This window comes from Marmota flaviventris, chromosome 10 (assembly GCF_047511675.1).
Source record: "Marmota flaviventris isolate mMarFla1 chromosome 10, mMarFla1.hap1, whole genome shotgun sequence".
Classification (NCBI taxonomy): domain Eukaryota; kingdom Metazoa; phylum Chordata; class Mammalia; order Rodentia; family Sciuridae; genus Marmota; species Marmota flaviventris.
This window is the reverse complement of record NC_092507.1, coordinates 57,651,329-57,668,907: the sequence shown is the minus strand read 5'-3', so window position 1 is coordinate 57,668,907 and position 17,579 is coordinate 57,651,329. Positions and strand designations below refer to the sequence as shown.

At 32.7% G+C, this 17,579-nt stretch overlaps 1 protein-coding gene across 2 annotated transcripts in view; it reads right to left on the bottom strand.

The window, feature by feature from the left end:
* Lrrc7 (leucine rich repeat containing 7) overlaps window positions 1–17,579 on the bottom strand; it is a 429,867-nt gene that overhangs the window by 93,325 nt on the left and 318,963 nt on the right. For both annotated transcript variants that reach the window (XM_027949501.3, XM_071618746.1), the window contains exons 11-16: window positions 11,769–11,898; window positions 10,653–10,768; window positions 6,565–6,634; window positions 4,535–4,634; window positions 2,572–2,696; window positions 134–382 (exon numbers count right to left, since the gene is read on the bottom strand). In XM_027949501.3, the coding sequence (XP_027805302.2) occupies window positions 134–382; window positions 2,572–2,696; window positions 4,535–4,634; window positions 6,565–6,634; window positions 10,653–10,768; window positions 11,769–11,898 (790 nt within the window). The remainder of the gene's footprint in view (window positions 1–133; window positions 383–2,571; window positions 2,697–4,534; window positions 4,635–6,564; window positions 6,635–10,652; window positions 10,769–11,768; window positions 11,899–17,579) is intronic.

Sequence of the window (17,579 nt, the reverse complement as noted above, 5' to 3'; positions counted from 1 at the left end):
AACATTGGCAATTTGAAAGTCCTATGTGATCAACATTTCTTTTCCCAAATCATGCAGAACATACCCCATAAACCACTGTTCCAAGGTTGCCTCTACATGGGGGAATTCTCCTATCCCAAAAACCTAGGCCTACCTGTCTGCCACTTAGAGAGGGAAGAGTGGTAGATTGTGCTGCAACTGGCAATGGAGTACACATGCTCCTTTCCTGCTGGAGGCCACTTATACAACCCCATGCCAGCTGTGGGTCATTCTGGGGGACGGGCATATCTTGGATCTGCTGATCACACCTGGCCCATGGTGTGCAGCAATCGCCAGACAGTCTGGCAGGTTGGAGAGTAATCCCACGCTGGCCCCTTTCCCAGGGGGCTTGGCAGGAGAGATCCTGTGGGAGAAGGAATCTCCATTTTCTGGGAGAAAGAGGAGCACTGTAGCAATACTTTTACTTTATCATTTTCTACTTTTGATTTTTTTTTTAATTTAACTCTGGGTAATGCATTTAAAATGACTATCATTAAAATGAGTTTTAAATTCATGAAATAAAACAGTACCAGTCTCATATGAAGCTAAATGGTCACCGTTTCTTCACACAATAAAGCATTCATACTACACTATATACACTCTCATTTTTAAGTTGATGGCATAGGTCAATGGTTCCTTTTCACATTTCAAGAAAATTAAAGGTAAAATGGTGCTAAATTTAGTATACATGTAATGAACCAGAGAAGTGTAATTAATTTAGTGTGAGATTTAAATATATCCATTCATCATATTTCCATGATGATTTATTTAGAAGTTTGTTTGTGCTCTAATTTGTCCAATAGCCAGTGGCATTGGAGATATTCAAATTAGTCAAAGTCAAGTAGTTAGAGATTTTGGGAAAACATTGTTTTACCAAAATATGAATCAATCATATGTAAATAAACATAAGGACAAACCATTCTAAAGTATAATGAACCTACTCTGATTATAAACAAATCTAATCAGGTAACACACAAACAGGGCTTCTAAATAATTGCTTTCATTTACTATATTTTATGTTTTCATTGACACATATACCAGAGTATATTAAATGCACTCCTTTTTTTTTCTTGAATCCTCTGGATATAGAGTTTTAAGAAGAAGCATGTAGTTTTTGACAATTCAATGAAATACAAACATGAATAAGGGGTCCAATATAGAATGCATCATCCATTAGTTCTAGATTTAACATGAAATCCTTAAAAGAGGAACTAAATGTTCCAGAGTTTGGTTGGTTTCTTTCTTTTTATGTTAGCATATTTTTTTCTAGGAATTTACAAGTTAAAAAAAATGTTTCATTGGTTGTTAGATGGTACTAACCAACCACCCAGAAAGAAACATTTTTTAAAACACAAATCTTTAACAAAAAATATCATTTTGGATTGGAAATCCATCTTGGTTTCTCCATAATACTACAGGTATGCCTTGTTGGTAAACACTCAGTTACCTTAGTAATTCTTATAAGGTTCTATAAATAATAGCTAAATAAATAATGCTTAGAAAATATGGGAAGGAGGGGACAGAAAACATGTCACACAATCTGGATTTATTAATAGGATGCATATACAATTACTTAGGTAATTAGACACTAAGAATGAGAGCTGTTAGTATTCATGATGGAAAAAGTGCACAAATAATATTTAAAAATTAATGAGAGATTCAAGATGTTGCCATGAGAATAACATGAAAATCAGGTGTTAATAAAATATAAATAAATTCTGATGACATTTAAAGTCTTATTTATTTATTTTACTTGGTAAAGAAAAGATATTTATTTAGCTCATCATTTTGGAGATCCAAAAGCATAACACCAATATCTTCACAGCTCTGGTTAAAATTCTAAATAACGGAAAAACACAGATTTTAAAATTCGACCACATTACGTGATTTAGATTAGTCCCAATATGGATTTTTTTAAAAAATATGCTTTGAAGTAGGAAAAAATTTTTGAAGTTATTTTCCATAGAAACATCATCTCCTTTAAAATATTAAATTTAATTAATTTAACATTTAATTTAAAATGTTAAATTAAAATGTTAATTTAAAACTTTAATAAAATTGACAAATTTTTCTCAAACATACCTGGGACAGAAACTTTAGCAGATTTAATGTCCCTGAAGCATGCTAATCAGTTAGTCCTTTCATAAATGTGTATTTTATGCTCATACAGTCTGCACAATGCCTTGCGCAGTGATGAAAAGAAAATCATTGCAATGTGTCAGAAGAAATAAGAGTGCTTAGTGGAAGTCCATCACTTGGACTTCTTTTTTAAAAAAACTTTCAGCTTGAATCTCTCCCGCCTTACTGTTCTGTAAGATGGCTTGGGTGGCATATCAAACTTCCTCAGTCAGAACTGGGATATCAGTCTTCTTCTGAAGCACATTAGTGCTTCCAAACTATCAGGCTGCTGTAATGAAAGGTACCGCCATGGGACTTGAAGATGCAACTGACCTTCCAGCAGAGGTCACTCAATTTATCCTACAGTCTATCTGAATAATCACAGTGGAAAAACTGAAAGATGGAGAAGAGAGAAACAAAAGCTAAAAGGTTCACCTTAACTTTCCCAGCGTTTTCATCGTCTTCTTTTTTTTCCTCAAATTCAAAGGCAACGGTCATGCGTTGTTGTCTCTGCTCTTCCCACAGTGTAGGGTTAAAGCTGTCACTGTCTGACTGGAAATCTACAGTTAGATTCCAAAGTATTATTGCTTTTTTCAAAACAGAGTGTTATTAATAGAGTTTAATTACTATGCAAAAAAAGGGGTGACTACTACAAATGAATGCAAAAATAATTACAGGAAAGAAGAAAGCTAGAGAGAGAAGGAATTTGAGGAAGGGAAAAGACAGGAGGAAAGAAAGAGAAAAAAGGAGTAAAATTTCCTTGATATTTGTCACATGGTCTTTTAACATTTAACTCAAGTATAGATTGATTACTTAAGTATACATTAATTACTCAAGGACATTGGGAAGTTGTCTAATGTAGGGAATGGGCTCCCCAGAGGACAACAGTAATAAGACAGAGAGCTGGATAAAATACTCTACACAATCTCTTTTATCCTCACAGGAGTATAACAGTAGTACTAATACATTCTTATTTTCTTAATGATGAAACTACAGTTGAGTTTTAAGATGCTTGCTTTAAGTCATGCAGCTTCTCTGTGATGAACTCAGGATTTTATTCCATATAAATGTGGTCCTATCCACAACCACTAAACGCTCATCAGGATGTTATTTTTCAATGAAAGATTCAACATAAGAACGATTTTGCAATACAGTGCCCATGATTGCAACTTTGTTCTTTGGTGTGTTTGGGAAGAGGCAATGTTTTTGAGGTAGAGAACAAGTAGAAAATTTAGTCTTTAACACTAAGGTTTCAGTTAGTTTAAATATGTCTCAAATTTACAGGAAATATGGTTTATAAATCTTTAATTCACATCAGAATATTGGCTAATAGTAATATTTCTTCACAAGAAAATTCAATTAAATTACTCAGCTTAGGCTACATTCTTTACCAAAGGATAGCTTTTATCTTGTATTTCTTTGTTGTAAGAGATTCTAAAGATTCATTTATTATACTGCTGTCTGACAAACCAAAAGGTCACTTGATTGAATTTCAAGAAAACTTTACAATTAGCAACTTTCTTTCCTCAAAAGAAACAAAATAATAGAACCCAAAATAAGAAACCAAGGAGGCAAATGATTCACTTAGATTTGAAAGTCAAAACACTAAAGCCATTTGTGATACTTTTCTCTCAAAATAAGAAATACATGAGCAAATGGTTTATTGTACATGTTGTTCTCATTCAGGTGGATTGGGTGGATTGAATCCATAGCTAAAGTAAAGAGGGTTTACTCCTACAGGAATCACTGTTACTCTATGACTATAGAAAATGTTCATACCAGCATGTGCTAGATTTCAAATAGTAAAAATTTAAAAATTTTTATGAAAAATGTGAAATTTAATTATTGAGAAAGGTTAAAGTTTTTAAAAAATGTTTTTTCACAGTTGCTGACTTTTTTTGGGGGGAAACTAAACTGGAAAAAGAAAAATAATGATCATTATTTTTAAGTTTTCCCTCCATGGTTAACTAATAACACGACATTTTGGGTGCCTAAGATCACTGAAGTAAATGTTTAAACTGTGTTCATGCAGTAAGTGAACACTGGAAATGAATTAGCCCTTTGAACCTTCCTTAGGTTCTGATAGCTCTCAGCTCATTGCAATTGTTGGATACTACTTTGGTTAACTAGCCCTGTGTCTTGTTGCCAAGAGAAGTGGTGTCTACATGACAACATTATTTTCATGTAAGATATAAAGAGGAAGAGTTTAGTATTTGGAATCTTAAAATACTATAGTGTAGAGACTCATGCTTAAACTTCCAGATGATATATTTGTCTTTTATAATTATCTTTATTAGCTTGCTCATATGCCAATACTCCTGGCCAGAGATCAGAATGAAAATAGCCCTTTTAATGCATCATTATAAATACAGAACACATTTCTATGGACAATTTTTACCTTCATCACCACGAGGTTGCTGGGGAAACATATAGTTAGTCAATACTCTTTGCTTTGTTTCTGGATGGGCTTCCGTTTGTAAAGGGATAAGAGCTTTGGACTGGAAGCAGAAAACACATAAATTAGATGAAAAACGTTGAAAATCTGAATAATATTTATTTTATATAAGATAATGGTCAATAGTCTGACCTCACTAAGATGAATGAAAATTGAAAGAAAAGTGAGTGAAAAATGGAAATAAAGTATACCATAAATAAGACTATTGCCAAGAAATATTTTCAAATTCTAACATTTTTGTAATGAAGTTTTCTTCTTCATTAGTATACATTTTTATAAAACTTACCAAAACCTATTCAGCTAAGAAATGTCAGTTTTAATGCTGATGAGACCAAAATGTGTTAAACTGTTTCAACTTTAGTAAGTTTTTAGTGTAGTCCTACATGCCTATTCATTTTCATAGACAGTTGCCCTGGAAAGAAATGGAATTTGCTATAAAGTTCATCCTATGCAAGATCATCTATTCATTTAGTTAGACTAAAACATAAACATTCATTTATTAAGCATTGAGAAATACTTTTGCAACCAAAAAGAAAAGGTCCACACATAAATAAGCAACTATACATGTGTCTGATGTATCAAGATATATTTATGGTCACAGTTTGTTTTCTACCATTAATTTTATTTTAAAAATAACTATTTATGAATGGCTTTCAGATCTCACATATTATGTATCAGAAATATATTGAAAATGTTCATATTATTAATGTATTGAAAATCTGCTTATTCTGTGATAATTATTAATAGGAGCAAAGCATAAAGGGGATCTACATACCAGCTTTTCTCATGAAACAGTCGGCAATACATTAAATCAGTGTTCAAAATAAAAGTTAAATGATGCAGTCACTGTTCTGTTCCTTCTCACACAACAATAATAAATCGTGATATTAAGTGATGTTTATTTGCAATACGAGACTGCAAAATAGACTGTTTCATTAGCATAGTTCATATTGACTCCAGAGAGGATTTATTTATGTTATATTGATGCTGTAAAAAATCTATAGTTTATTGATAAGACCTGAGTTTGAAAGACAATCTAATTTTTTACTCAATCGATGAAAACAAGTGCTGTAGTGACTGGAGAAATACAAACATTATTCTTACATTTACATTTTACATTTTGTAGAAGATATTTTAAATTTTTCATGTAATAGCTAGGAATATGAACAATCTATTTGTCAGTAGATATTCTTTTATGCTCAGGAAAAAATTGATAAATTAAATACAAGATGGCTTGCTTTCATTTAATCATTTGTATTGGGCATGACTGTTTCAAAATTTTAGAAACACAAAGATAAAGAGGGATAAACTATGTCAATATTATTTCTTTTGTTGGCAAATCAGTTGTCTCCAATTGTTTCTTGGTATTTTCCAATTAATAAAATTATTCATAATACTCAATTACTGATTCAATTATAATCTATTTTCATGAACATAAAAATTAATAATAAAACATTTTCACAGAAAATACTGACAATAGTTGCTGAAAGATACTAGCAAGTTTCTTGAATAAAGTTTTAAAATTAAATTGATTATAATTAAAAGCATAAGAAGAAAAGGGAACATAGAGCATAAGAAGCAAAGGGAACATAGAGGATAAGAAATCCCTCTTGTGGGGATTGTGGTAATGGTTTCTTATTCTTTATGCTCAGAGATATAATTAAAATACATTCTCTAAGGACATATGTGTACCACCAGGAGTTAAGAAGCTATAAAAATGATCTTTTTTATGTTTAGATCTCTGATAATGAAGTAGATTATTAAACATAAGTATTTAAAACATAGAGATGGTAGTATAGTACTGTTCTGTCTATGGCATATTTGTACTGCTACCTTTAGAAAAATCTTTTCAGGGGATAAAGAATCTTTATTTTGTATTAACTGTCAAAGATATCAGTGGGAAAGAGCAATTCAAAGTTTCAATTGTAATTCATGTTCACAAATAAAATAAATCATGTAATAAAAGTTTTTACCTGATTGTCAGAAAGCCACAAAGCTGCAAGCTCTTTAAGTTTGGTAAATGAGAATGGTAAATTCTTCAATCTGTAAAAATAAGAAAATTCTAATAGCATAGGTGAAGATGGATGAGTCATATCTAAGAAGAATTTTTTCACATACTATATTGTGACAGTAGAATGAATTAGACATAATTTTCCTATGTGTAACTCCATATCATGTTCAAACACAAGAATGGGATCCTAGTTAGAATAAGTTATACTCCATGTATGTGTAATACACTCTACTGTCAAAACATACTCCGCTGTCATGTATGTCTAAAAAGAATGAACAAATAAATAAATAAAATACTATAATGTGGTTGATTCCATTTTTTTCCTTCAATCCTTTCACCACTCCACTGAGCAGCCTCAATAATCCTCTAAAAGTGAATGTATTTATAAGCCTGCAAAAGCTTCCCATTGTATCAAGATAAAATAAAAAAAAATTGTTGACATGCATTGTCAGACTTAAACAATCTGGGATCCATAATCCCTCCAGCAGTTGTTCCAGATGCTCATTTCCTGATAGTTCCATCAGCACACTGGCCCTCTATCAGCCTATTATAAGGTTCAACCAAAAAAAAAAAATAAGATTCGACCAATTCTTCATCTACAATACAATTCTACCATACTTCATGTGATTAAATCCCACAAGTCTTCTAGTTCTCAGTTTAAATGCCATTTTTTCAAAGAGTTTTTTCCTTCCTTGACTCCTCATTTAAACTACTTTTCTTAATCCAGTTTCCCAGCACTTGGCATTTTCTTTCATAGAACACACTGAAGTATTTACTTAAATTTGATTTTTGTAATTATTTATTTATTGTTTATGGTTTTCCCACAAAACCATAGATTCTGTGAGGGCCAGGGGACCTGTCCGTCTTACTACTAAATAAGTTTACAGTTCCCAAAGTTATGCTGACCTCCAGGGAAAGTGTCCTTTTGTTCTTCTACTCCTGGTGTATTGTATAGAAGATATTCAAAAAAGGAATCTGAAGTGGAGCAAATTATATTCCACGCTTATATGATTATGTCAAAATGAACCCCAATATTGTCTATAACTATAATGCACTCATAAAAACAAAGAAGGGATCTTTAAAAATCACATTTTTTGAGACTCGTGAAGTTTGGCCTCAGCCTTGATATTAAATCAAAATTATATATTTAACTTTGTGTGAAGTTCAGCTTCAGCTTTGATATTCAGTCAATGCTACATATTTAACTTTGGCTTCAGCCTTCGGAAGGCTAAATGCCTACTTCAATATACTACCTTAAATTCTTGAAATTGTGCATGTACATGGTCAACACAATGTGATTACAAAGGTTACTGTCATTGCTAGTCAGCAAAGTGAGTGGTACTAAGTAGCATGCCAATGAGATTTACTGTGTTATCACTTTGGACCATAGAGGAACATGTTAGAAAATGCTTAACTTGGAAAGAAAATTTCCTTAAGTCTTTGACATTGAAATTCTATCAACTAATTGATAAACGTATTTTAATAAGGGAAGAGGAAAATTTACAGTAATTAAAGAGTTAATTGTAGTGCAAAAGCAATTAAGTACTTTCAAATAATTTAATAAATTTGAAGAGATAGTAGATATTAAATTGTATCACATTTTTTTTTCTCATAGAATTACAACTTTAACTTTCAACCAAATTACCCATGAAAGCTGTTTCTAATTTGTAGTTATTTAAGTTCACTCACAGCAGAAATTGTGAAGTAACTTTTATAGAGAATGTTTTTTCACATAATATGGGGATAAATTTAAAGTGGATGTCAATTCTGCTGCATCCAAATTACGTGAGGGGAAAACATGTCCAACACGTACATCCTGTACAACAATATACATGATAAATCATCCTGAATCCAGTGATAAATGTAGAATATGAAAAAAAAAAACTGTTAGAGATGAACAAGGGAACCTCATTTTTCCTTGCTATTTCAGAGGCTTCTGTAGAAGGTGAGCCTCTAATTTTGTATAATAAATATGCAGTACTTTGACCAAGGAGCAAGTTTGCAGCTGACAGGGTGGAAGAATCATTGTTCCTAATTAAAATGTCAAACTTTAAAAAATCTGTTATATTGTAAATACAGAACTGCAGTCATCATTACTTTTGGATAACATTTCTTACTTAAGCTTCTTTCCAAGCAGTTCATTCTCTGATGGTGATGTTGAACTTTGGCCTCAGCTTTGACTGAATATTGATTTTTCCTCTGACTCATTAATTGAAAGTATTAATTGGCTCCATTTTATGTTCCAGTTTTTGTACTAGGGGATACATTAATCAACTATTTTTGGCTTGATGAAGTATTTTAATTCCTGATGTTGTAAGCTCCTCAGTCTATTCCTGTTTTGCCCTAGTAACTAGTAGCATGTCTGGTTCATACTAGGCACTTGAGTCTGCTATATCCATTAATAATCCTTCTGGTTGTGGGGCATTTGTGATATTTGGTAAGCAGATTTGTTATATAATCATACAGACTATTAATGAAAAAAATTGAGCAGAGCAAAAATTTAGGAGAGACTTCTAAAACTCAGCACAATAACCCTCTCTCCCGATTGACACTAATGCTTCTGGTGAGGACTATAATTGAATCTAATAGGAATCTACCTTCCTATGATATTTTCATGACCACATTTCCTAATCTAATTCATTAGAATGCAATTAGAGATTTCAATAAGTGTCTTGAAGAAATTCAGACACAACATTTAAAGCATTCTCTTCATTTCCAGTCTGGTAACTCAGAGAGGAAATAGCATTGTAAGGACATTACTTCCTTTTGATGCACAAAGCTTTGGTGCCTCTTCTTACCTTCATTTATGAATAAAATTCCAAACCTTTTAGTAAAATGTTTTATTCTCTTAGTTGGGAATATTATTTAGTTATTAAGAGAATAAATTTTGAAAATTCACATTACTTTTTTCTTAAGCAAAGTAAGAAGAAAAAAATAACTTTAATGCTTATCCTGAAACTTTCATAAATTTTCCTCATGATTTCACAAAGGCTCACCTTGGACAGTTTCACTCTCTTAGTTCCTTGTACCATCATTGTCTGATTGAATTTACTGAGAATATAGAGTATTTATCCTATTCCTAATCACTTTATCAATTTAATAGTTGTTTCTGGTTAACCTTTATCCTTTCCTATTGGAATGTAATAGTTTTCACAGAGAAAGTGGGAACAAACTATGTAATGTTTTGAAGAACCAACAATAAAAAATTAAAAAAAAAAAAGAGGAACCGTAGCTTCAGTTTTTCCTTTTACACATCCACCAATATAACATTTTTGTCACAAGAAGAGGCTTACCCCTTTTTTGTTGTTGTTGTTCATTCTGTTTTGAACATGACTGAGTAGCCATTTGGTTTTCCTAACTATAATGTACAGACCTTATGCCTTTGGAGTATGAGTTTACTAGCAATGTTTTTACCAGCACTTTGGTGGAGGTGAAATATACACATTGCCTAATGTGTTGGATACATATATGTGCATAAAAACAAATATATGCATGTATTTTATTTTTTATTTTTGGAACCAGGGATGATTGAACTCAGGGGCACTTGTACACTGAGCCACATCCCCAGCCCTATTTTGTATTTTATTTAGAGACAGAGTCTCACTGAGTTGCTTAACCTGTGGCTTTTGCTGAGTCTGGCTTTGAACTCATGATTCTCCTGCCTCACTCTCTCAAGCTACTGGGATTACAGGCCTGCACTACTGCAGCCAGCTATATGCATATATTTAAAAAATGAATTTGTAGTTATTTATTACAATTATTTTTCCATGTTTTTTGTATTACTATGCTTTCTGCTTTTGGTTACATTTGGTATATAGGTTTTATATAATTTTAACATATAATATACGATTCTGATATAATCATATAACAAAACTTAGAAGTAGTTGGTTTAAAAATAATTTAGTTCTGCTATTGACTACACAAAGCACACATATTTGCATTCCATATGCCTCACAAGATACAGAAATTCTTTCCAAATTATAGGCAAAAAAACTATCATTTGCTTTTAGTAAATAACTAGCATGCAATGGTGAAATGTTGCAAAAATACCTGTTATCACTCAAATTTAAAACTCTCAGTTTCTGCATCTGTCCAATTTCTTCAGGAAGAAATTCCAGCTTATTGGAGCGTAGAGACATAACTGTGACATTCTTACAGCTTCCAATCTATTGGTAACAAAAGAAAATAGGTGAAGAGTAACAATGTAGAGCTGTTGTTATATTAATTTTTCTAATTTACTAAACCAATTAACTCATTGATTTCTCTCACTTTAAACTTTCTTTTAATATGTGTACTATCCTTTTTATAATCTTTTAAAAATATTTATATACATATTTAGATATTAAGGCAATATATACCTCATTATTTTAAATATTAACAAGGAAATATTTTATTAAAAATCTTACTATTAAAATATCTGTCAACACTATTGTTTTTATGAATCAGATTGTTTTTTCTAAGTAAGTAATAATCTCTATGTTTTTAATAGCAGAGCATACATATTCAAAAAATGAAATATTATTGACAGTTCTTTGGCAAAGCTAATTTTATTTCACATTACAATGTTATTTATCACTTTTATTCATAACTTTTGGCTTTAAAATAATGATGCAGTGATTATTTTCCATCATATGGAACTATTTAGTATAAAATGTTAAATTGAAAATATGCTTCACATTCTTTTTTGACATTAGTAAATGAAAGTCTGTTTAGAGGTTAATAATTAACAGAATCTCTTTGTGAATCTGAAAGTTAACATGAAATTAGTATGTAATTGGAAACCTTACAAATATTTATAGCAATAAAAACCCTTTTACTTCAGAAATGGAAATGTCATATCCAAAAGTGTTACTTCTATTGTTCTTAAAAGCAAAATACATAAATTATTTAAAATTGTATTCCTTAGCATTAACTTATATTTATTATACTTATTTTAATATTTATTATAATTATCATATAATGTTTATTATAATTATTTTATTCTTTGTAAGCAATATTTGCATTTTTTCTGGTTTAAATGTAAGAATATTTGTCATTTAAAACAGAATGATTATATAGATAATTCCTATACACATTTGCTCAACTCATGAACCTACTCTGCTATTTCATCTGTTAATATTTCATTTCAAAACACATTAATTAAAAGTTAATTGATGGAAAACCCACTTCTCTGGGTAATTCTGGAAGGAAATTTTCATCAACTGCTAATGTTCGGAGACTGTGAAGGTAGCCAATAGTAGATGGTAGTGATTCCAGTTCATTACAGCTACAGTCGAATTCTTCTAGTAAAGATAAACTGAAAAGTTAAACACAGTAGTTTAGTTATTCCGGCAAAAATTTTTTGCAAAACCACATATCCAATCACCAAACAAAAGTGGTTCATCAAGGTTTACAAAAATATTACATCAATTCATTAATTTTATCAGTTCAGTTGAATGGTCCTATATCATTAAATGAGTGGTTTGATTTGGTAAAATAAATAAGGTTAATTTTTTCCATTTCTGAATTTGTCATTCAGCTGAGCCATTGGAAATTATGAAAGAATTTTTGTTTTTGTGTTTGTTTATAACTTAGTTGTCATTTTTACCCAGAAGTTCAGAATGTGTATCTTGGGATGAGTCCCTAAAATGGCACTGAGTAGGTAGAAGGGTGGTGGAAGGTTCAATAAAGAGAGGATACATGGGGAAAAGCAGTAAAAACAAAAACACTAATGTGATGGTATTTTATTAAGTATTTTAGAGATAGAAAGACCTATTAATCTCTCTCTCTCTTTTTTTTTTTTTTAAAAAAAACCCCTCTATTTTGAAACTCATTTTATAAATAAGAAAATTGAGGCTTAAATAGGCTAAGAAACTTTCCAAAAGCCATACAAATTGGCAAATCTGGAACTGAAATCAGATAACATGGCTCTGCTACATTACCCTGCCTGTAGACATGCTTTGTTTGCTTTACCTAGAATTATTAAAAAGTAGTAAATATACACTATTGATCCAGATTTTTGGTGCCCCTTGCAAATTTGGTAATACTAGACCTATAATCTTCCCTGAGAAGCAATGGATACAGAGTTATAACTACTGTCTTCAAATGGGCACAGTCCTTTGGTGGGTCTCCTGTTTGTCACAATCCCTACCACTCTATACTTAAATGCTGTATCCTAGAGCCACAGAAAGGAATCATAGGAGTGAAATAAAATCTTAGAGTAGTTTTGATTAGGATGTGGGGGAAAAGGCACACTCATACATTGCTGGTGGGACTGCAAACTGGTGCAACCAATCTGGAAAGCAATGTGGAGATTCCTTGGAAAACTTGGAACAAAACCACCATCTGACCCAGCTATCCAACTCCTTGGTCTATAACCCAAAGGACTTATAAATAGCATACTACAGTGATGCAGCTACATCAATGTTTATAGCAGCACAATTCACAGTAGCCAAACTGTGGAAGCAACCTAGATGCCTTTCAATAGATGAATGGATTCACAAGACTGTGTATGTTAGGCAAAGAAAGAAACTGTGGCATATATATACACAATGGAATATTACTCAGCAATAAAAGAGAATAAAATTATGGTATTTGCTGATAAATGGATGGAGTTAGAGAATATCATGCTAAGCAAAGTAAGTCAATCCCAAAAAACTAAAGGCTGAATGTTCTCTCTGATAAGTGAATGCTAATCCATACTGGGGTGGGGGGCATGGGATGAGTGGAGAAACTTTTGATTGGTCAAAGGGAAGGGAGAGGAGGAGAGGGGGCATGAGAATAGGAAAGATGAGATGGACATCATTACCCTAGGTACATATATGATTGCATGAATGATGTGACCCTACTTTGTGTACAACCAGAGAAGTGAAAAATTGTGCTCTGTTTGTGTACAATGAATCAAAGAGCATTCTGCTGTCATGAATAACTGATTAGAATAAATAAATAAATAAATAAATGGAATCATAGGAGTGATGTTATTACAAGGAAACAAAAAAAACTTCACTGTCTTTTAGCAACATGTGGGAAACAAAGAGATCTTGGAAGAGAAAAATCACTAGCTATATTTAAATTGCCATTGGTGTTTTAATATTATTACATTGGTATTAGCATTCATACTTTTGCCATTATTGTAGCAGGAAGGAATTCCCAGGGGGAGGAGCCTGCCATCGTAAAGGGAAAAATGAAGTCAATTTGAGTAAGGTTATAGAATCAGCTTTCTTTTTTATATATTGGAAATAGCTAACTTGAATACAGTTTGCTCTCATCATTTATTTAAGAAATGAACTTGAAAATCAAGCATAGGAGCTGAAGTCAGTTTGGTGGATTTAGGCCCTAGCCTTGTCACTTACTGGATATATAATCTTGGGTATCAACAAATAAAAGAAAGACCACTATAGCTCAGAAAACAAAGCTGCTTTTATTTACCTGCCAGGTAAAGGTACACATAGGGAAGAAAATCCAGTAAGTGGTGCTCTGAGGAGGAAAGTCAGTAAAAAAGTAGGGGTTTTCGAGAGTCTGATTGGGTAACACCATGATTATGTTCACCAAGGATGGAGAACTTGCATTATGAAAAGTATGAAATGGACTCATAGGACTGTGTATGTTAGGCAAATAGAGACCTACTGTCTGTGGGTCAAGAAAACATCCAATACATTTAGGTTCAGTCTGACTCTGTCCAGGGTCACTCAAAGTTCATGATCATTTGAAATTCAACTGGTTAGAACCAGCTATGGCAAAAGGTGGCATTCAACTTTGACTAATAGCTCAAGTGAAATTTTTTCCTTGTACATAGACAAGTCATATAACTTTTAAGTCTCAGTTTCTCTTCATATTTGCAATGTGGATACCAATAATTCCTGCCTCATGTAGTTGCTTTGAATAGTTCATGAAATATTATCAATAAAGTACATAGCATAGTATTAGTCAAAAAAACAAAGTAATTTTTTTCTTTTATTATTAGTGAACCCAATCAAACTTGTTTTTAGATCCACTGAGACACCCCACCCCATAGGGGGTGGTCATGTTCCTGAGGTGCCAGGTGGGCATGCTGTTTGACTCTGTGCATATGTGTATTTGTGGGGGCAAGAATCAACATATGTGGAAAACTCAGTAAATATCTATCTATTTATTAAAAACCCTAACATCATGTCTTATACATCAAATGCATTAATAATTTTTGTAAAATTGCATAGAAGGGGTTTCTACAAATAGCTTGGACTCCTGTATTCAGCAAGTGGTGATGAAAGTGATGGGGCATTTTTATAATAAAAATTTCAATTGTACATTCAAAGGGTGAATTCAAACAACATATTTTAAAAATAAAAAAAAATGAGGATTCTTGTTTTTTCTTTCTTTTATACAAACATATTTTGAAATTGGTCTTAAGCCACAGTTAGGCAGTCCTCAGTTTTGCTCAGTGACAGTATGCAGGAGTTTCAGTTGTCATAGTTCATTAAAAAACACTTGTTCCCCAATGACATGGTTTAAATTTCAGTTACTTGGTATTTTAACTGTAGTGACTCTATAAAGTATCAAGCTTTCTTCAGTCCACAAATCACAATGTAAATGTGAATAATAGATGAACATCATGATCAATGAACAGTTACATCACTGTCTTCAAAGTTGTGATGGGCCATGCATATCTGTTACTGTGTTCACAGACAGCAAATCATGTATCTGCTATTATGCTCACATATCAACAGCAAATTGTGTTGTCTGTCTTCCAGCAGTAGACAGATAGTATAGGCAAAATAATTTAACTGTTAAAACACTGTTACTGTTGGATACAGCTCTTGGTTGTCCTAATTCTCTTGGAGATTTATGTGAAAATATGAAAATTTTCTACTTATCACAAAAGACAACTTCACTAATCCAGCCAATGGACCATGCAGTTATTTTAACTTTTAAAGCCCATTATCTTACACAGACTTTGGTATAGCCTATTCATGCCACAACTGGCGATTATACAGTTTCATTGCCTGAGTTCTGGATGAAATATGATATGAAACATAAAAATGAAAATATTTGAGCCTCGTGGTAGGAAGTAACAGCAAGTAATATGTGTGTGGCACGGCAGAAATTTTCAGCACACTGTGCAAATAAACTTAGCAGGATTTCAACAGAGTATAAACGGAGTTAGAGAAGACACAGGTGACTGTGGGGCTGTTGACACTGCTCCTGTTAGAGAATCCCAGATAAGCTGCCAGGGGAACTTAGTGAAGGCACGCTTACCCACATGAGTGAGTAAAGTGGTTGAAAGAAGAAGAGGTTTCAGAGTAAGTGACCTAGCAGTACATATCATGCAGAAGGGACTCTCACAGACATTTCACAACACTGGAAGCACAAAGGATAAAAATCTGGAAGCTGCCGGGTGAGGTGACACAGGCTTATAATCCCAAAGACTTGAGAGGCTGACGCAGGAGGATCATAAGTTCAAAGCCAGTCTCAGCAATTTAGCAAAGCCCTAAGCAACTCAGTGAGACTGTGTCTCTAAATAAAATATAAAAAAAAGCTGACAATATGGCTCAGTAGTTAAGTTACTGGGTTCAATCCCCAGTACCAAAAACAAACAAACAAACAAAAACTTATCCAAACTTGAAAAGGACTATAACAATCCACTGATGTTCACCTTGTATCATAACTTATATTATGGAAAGAAGGCAGGTAATGCTCAAGCTAAATTTGGTGTTTTATAAAACAAAACAAATATTACATCTCAGTGTTCCTAGTATTTAAAAATACAGTATACTGAACAAATATTAGTTTTATTATTTCTCGAATCCCCTATATTTATAATGGACAGTATGAGCGTTTAAGGGTATGATAAAAGGTTTAAAGACTTTTTGTGAAAATGATCATAATTTTTCACATTGGTTAAAACCATTTTGCACAGCAGATTACACAATAATTTTTATGATCACTTCAATTTATTGTGATTTATTTATTTATAAGGAATATGTATTTGATATTCAATATGTTCTTGGTACAGACCTCTTAAAATCCTTGGAATCTTCAAAGTAATAAGTGCTTTTCTGTGTACTAATGAGAAGACTTGAGATTAGGGGCTCTTACAGAGCTTCAGGATGGGAGCTGCTTGCCAAGGAAACCAATCATGTCATTAGAAGTTTGAAGTGTCAGTCCCACACCCTGACAACTGGGAAGAGGAGAGAGGCTGAGGTTGAGCTGATCACGAAAGGTCAGTGATGTATAATCACCACACTCACATATAAAGCTTCTATAAGGACCCCAAAAGATGGAGGTTCAGAGAACTTGTGAGTTGCTGATTGCATGAGGTAGGGGGTTCCAGGAAGGTGGTGCTCTTGAAGAGCACACAAAAGTTCCATGTTCCTTCCCCATGTACCTTTTCATGTGTTTTCTTATCTCTAGTCTTTGCATTATCCTTTATCATACACTGGTTAACTTGTTTCCCTGATTTCTGTGAGCCATTCAACCTAAAGACTGGACTTGAAGAGGGAGTCATAGGAACCCCCAATTTATAGATGATCAATCAGAAATCCCCCAGATCTGGACTTGTGACTGATGTTTAAGTGGGAGGCAGTCTTGAAGAACCTAAACTTTACCCTGTGGGTTCTGATTCTAACTTCAGACATGTGTATCAGAATTGAGTTAAACTATAGACATTCAGTTGTTGTCCATAGGAAACTGGGAAATTACTTGATGTAAGGAAAACCCCACATAGTTCAGTGACCAGAAGTGTTCTGTGATGTGTGTTGACAGTACTGTAGGAAAAAGTTTTTATTCCAACATAGTTTCATACTAGTATACAAAGAAAGGACTTTCTGTATTAAAAAGACAACACATTTATCATACAATGAGCTTTAGAGCCTAAAACATTGGGTTACAAAGAAGAACTAGTATGTGCAAAATACACATTTATCAATGATCTCTCAAATACCAAAGATTCATACTCATGACCTATGATTTCAGCTGACTTCATTGATAGCTATCTTCCTAAAAATAATTAAAGGTGTTTTA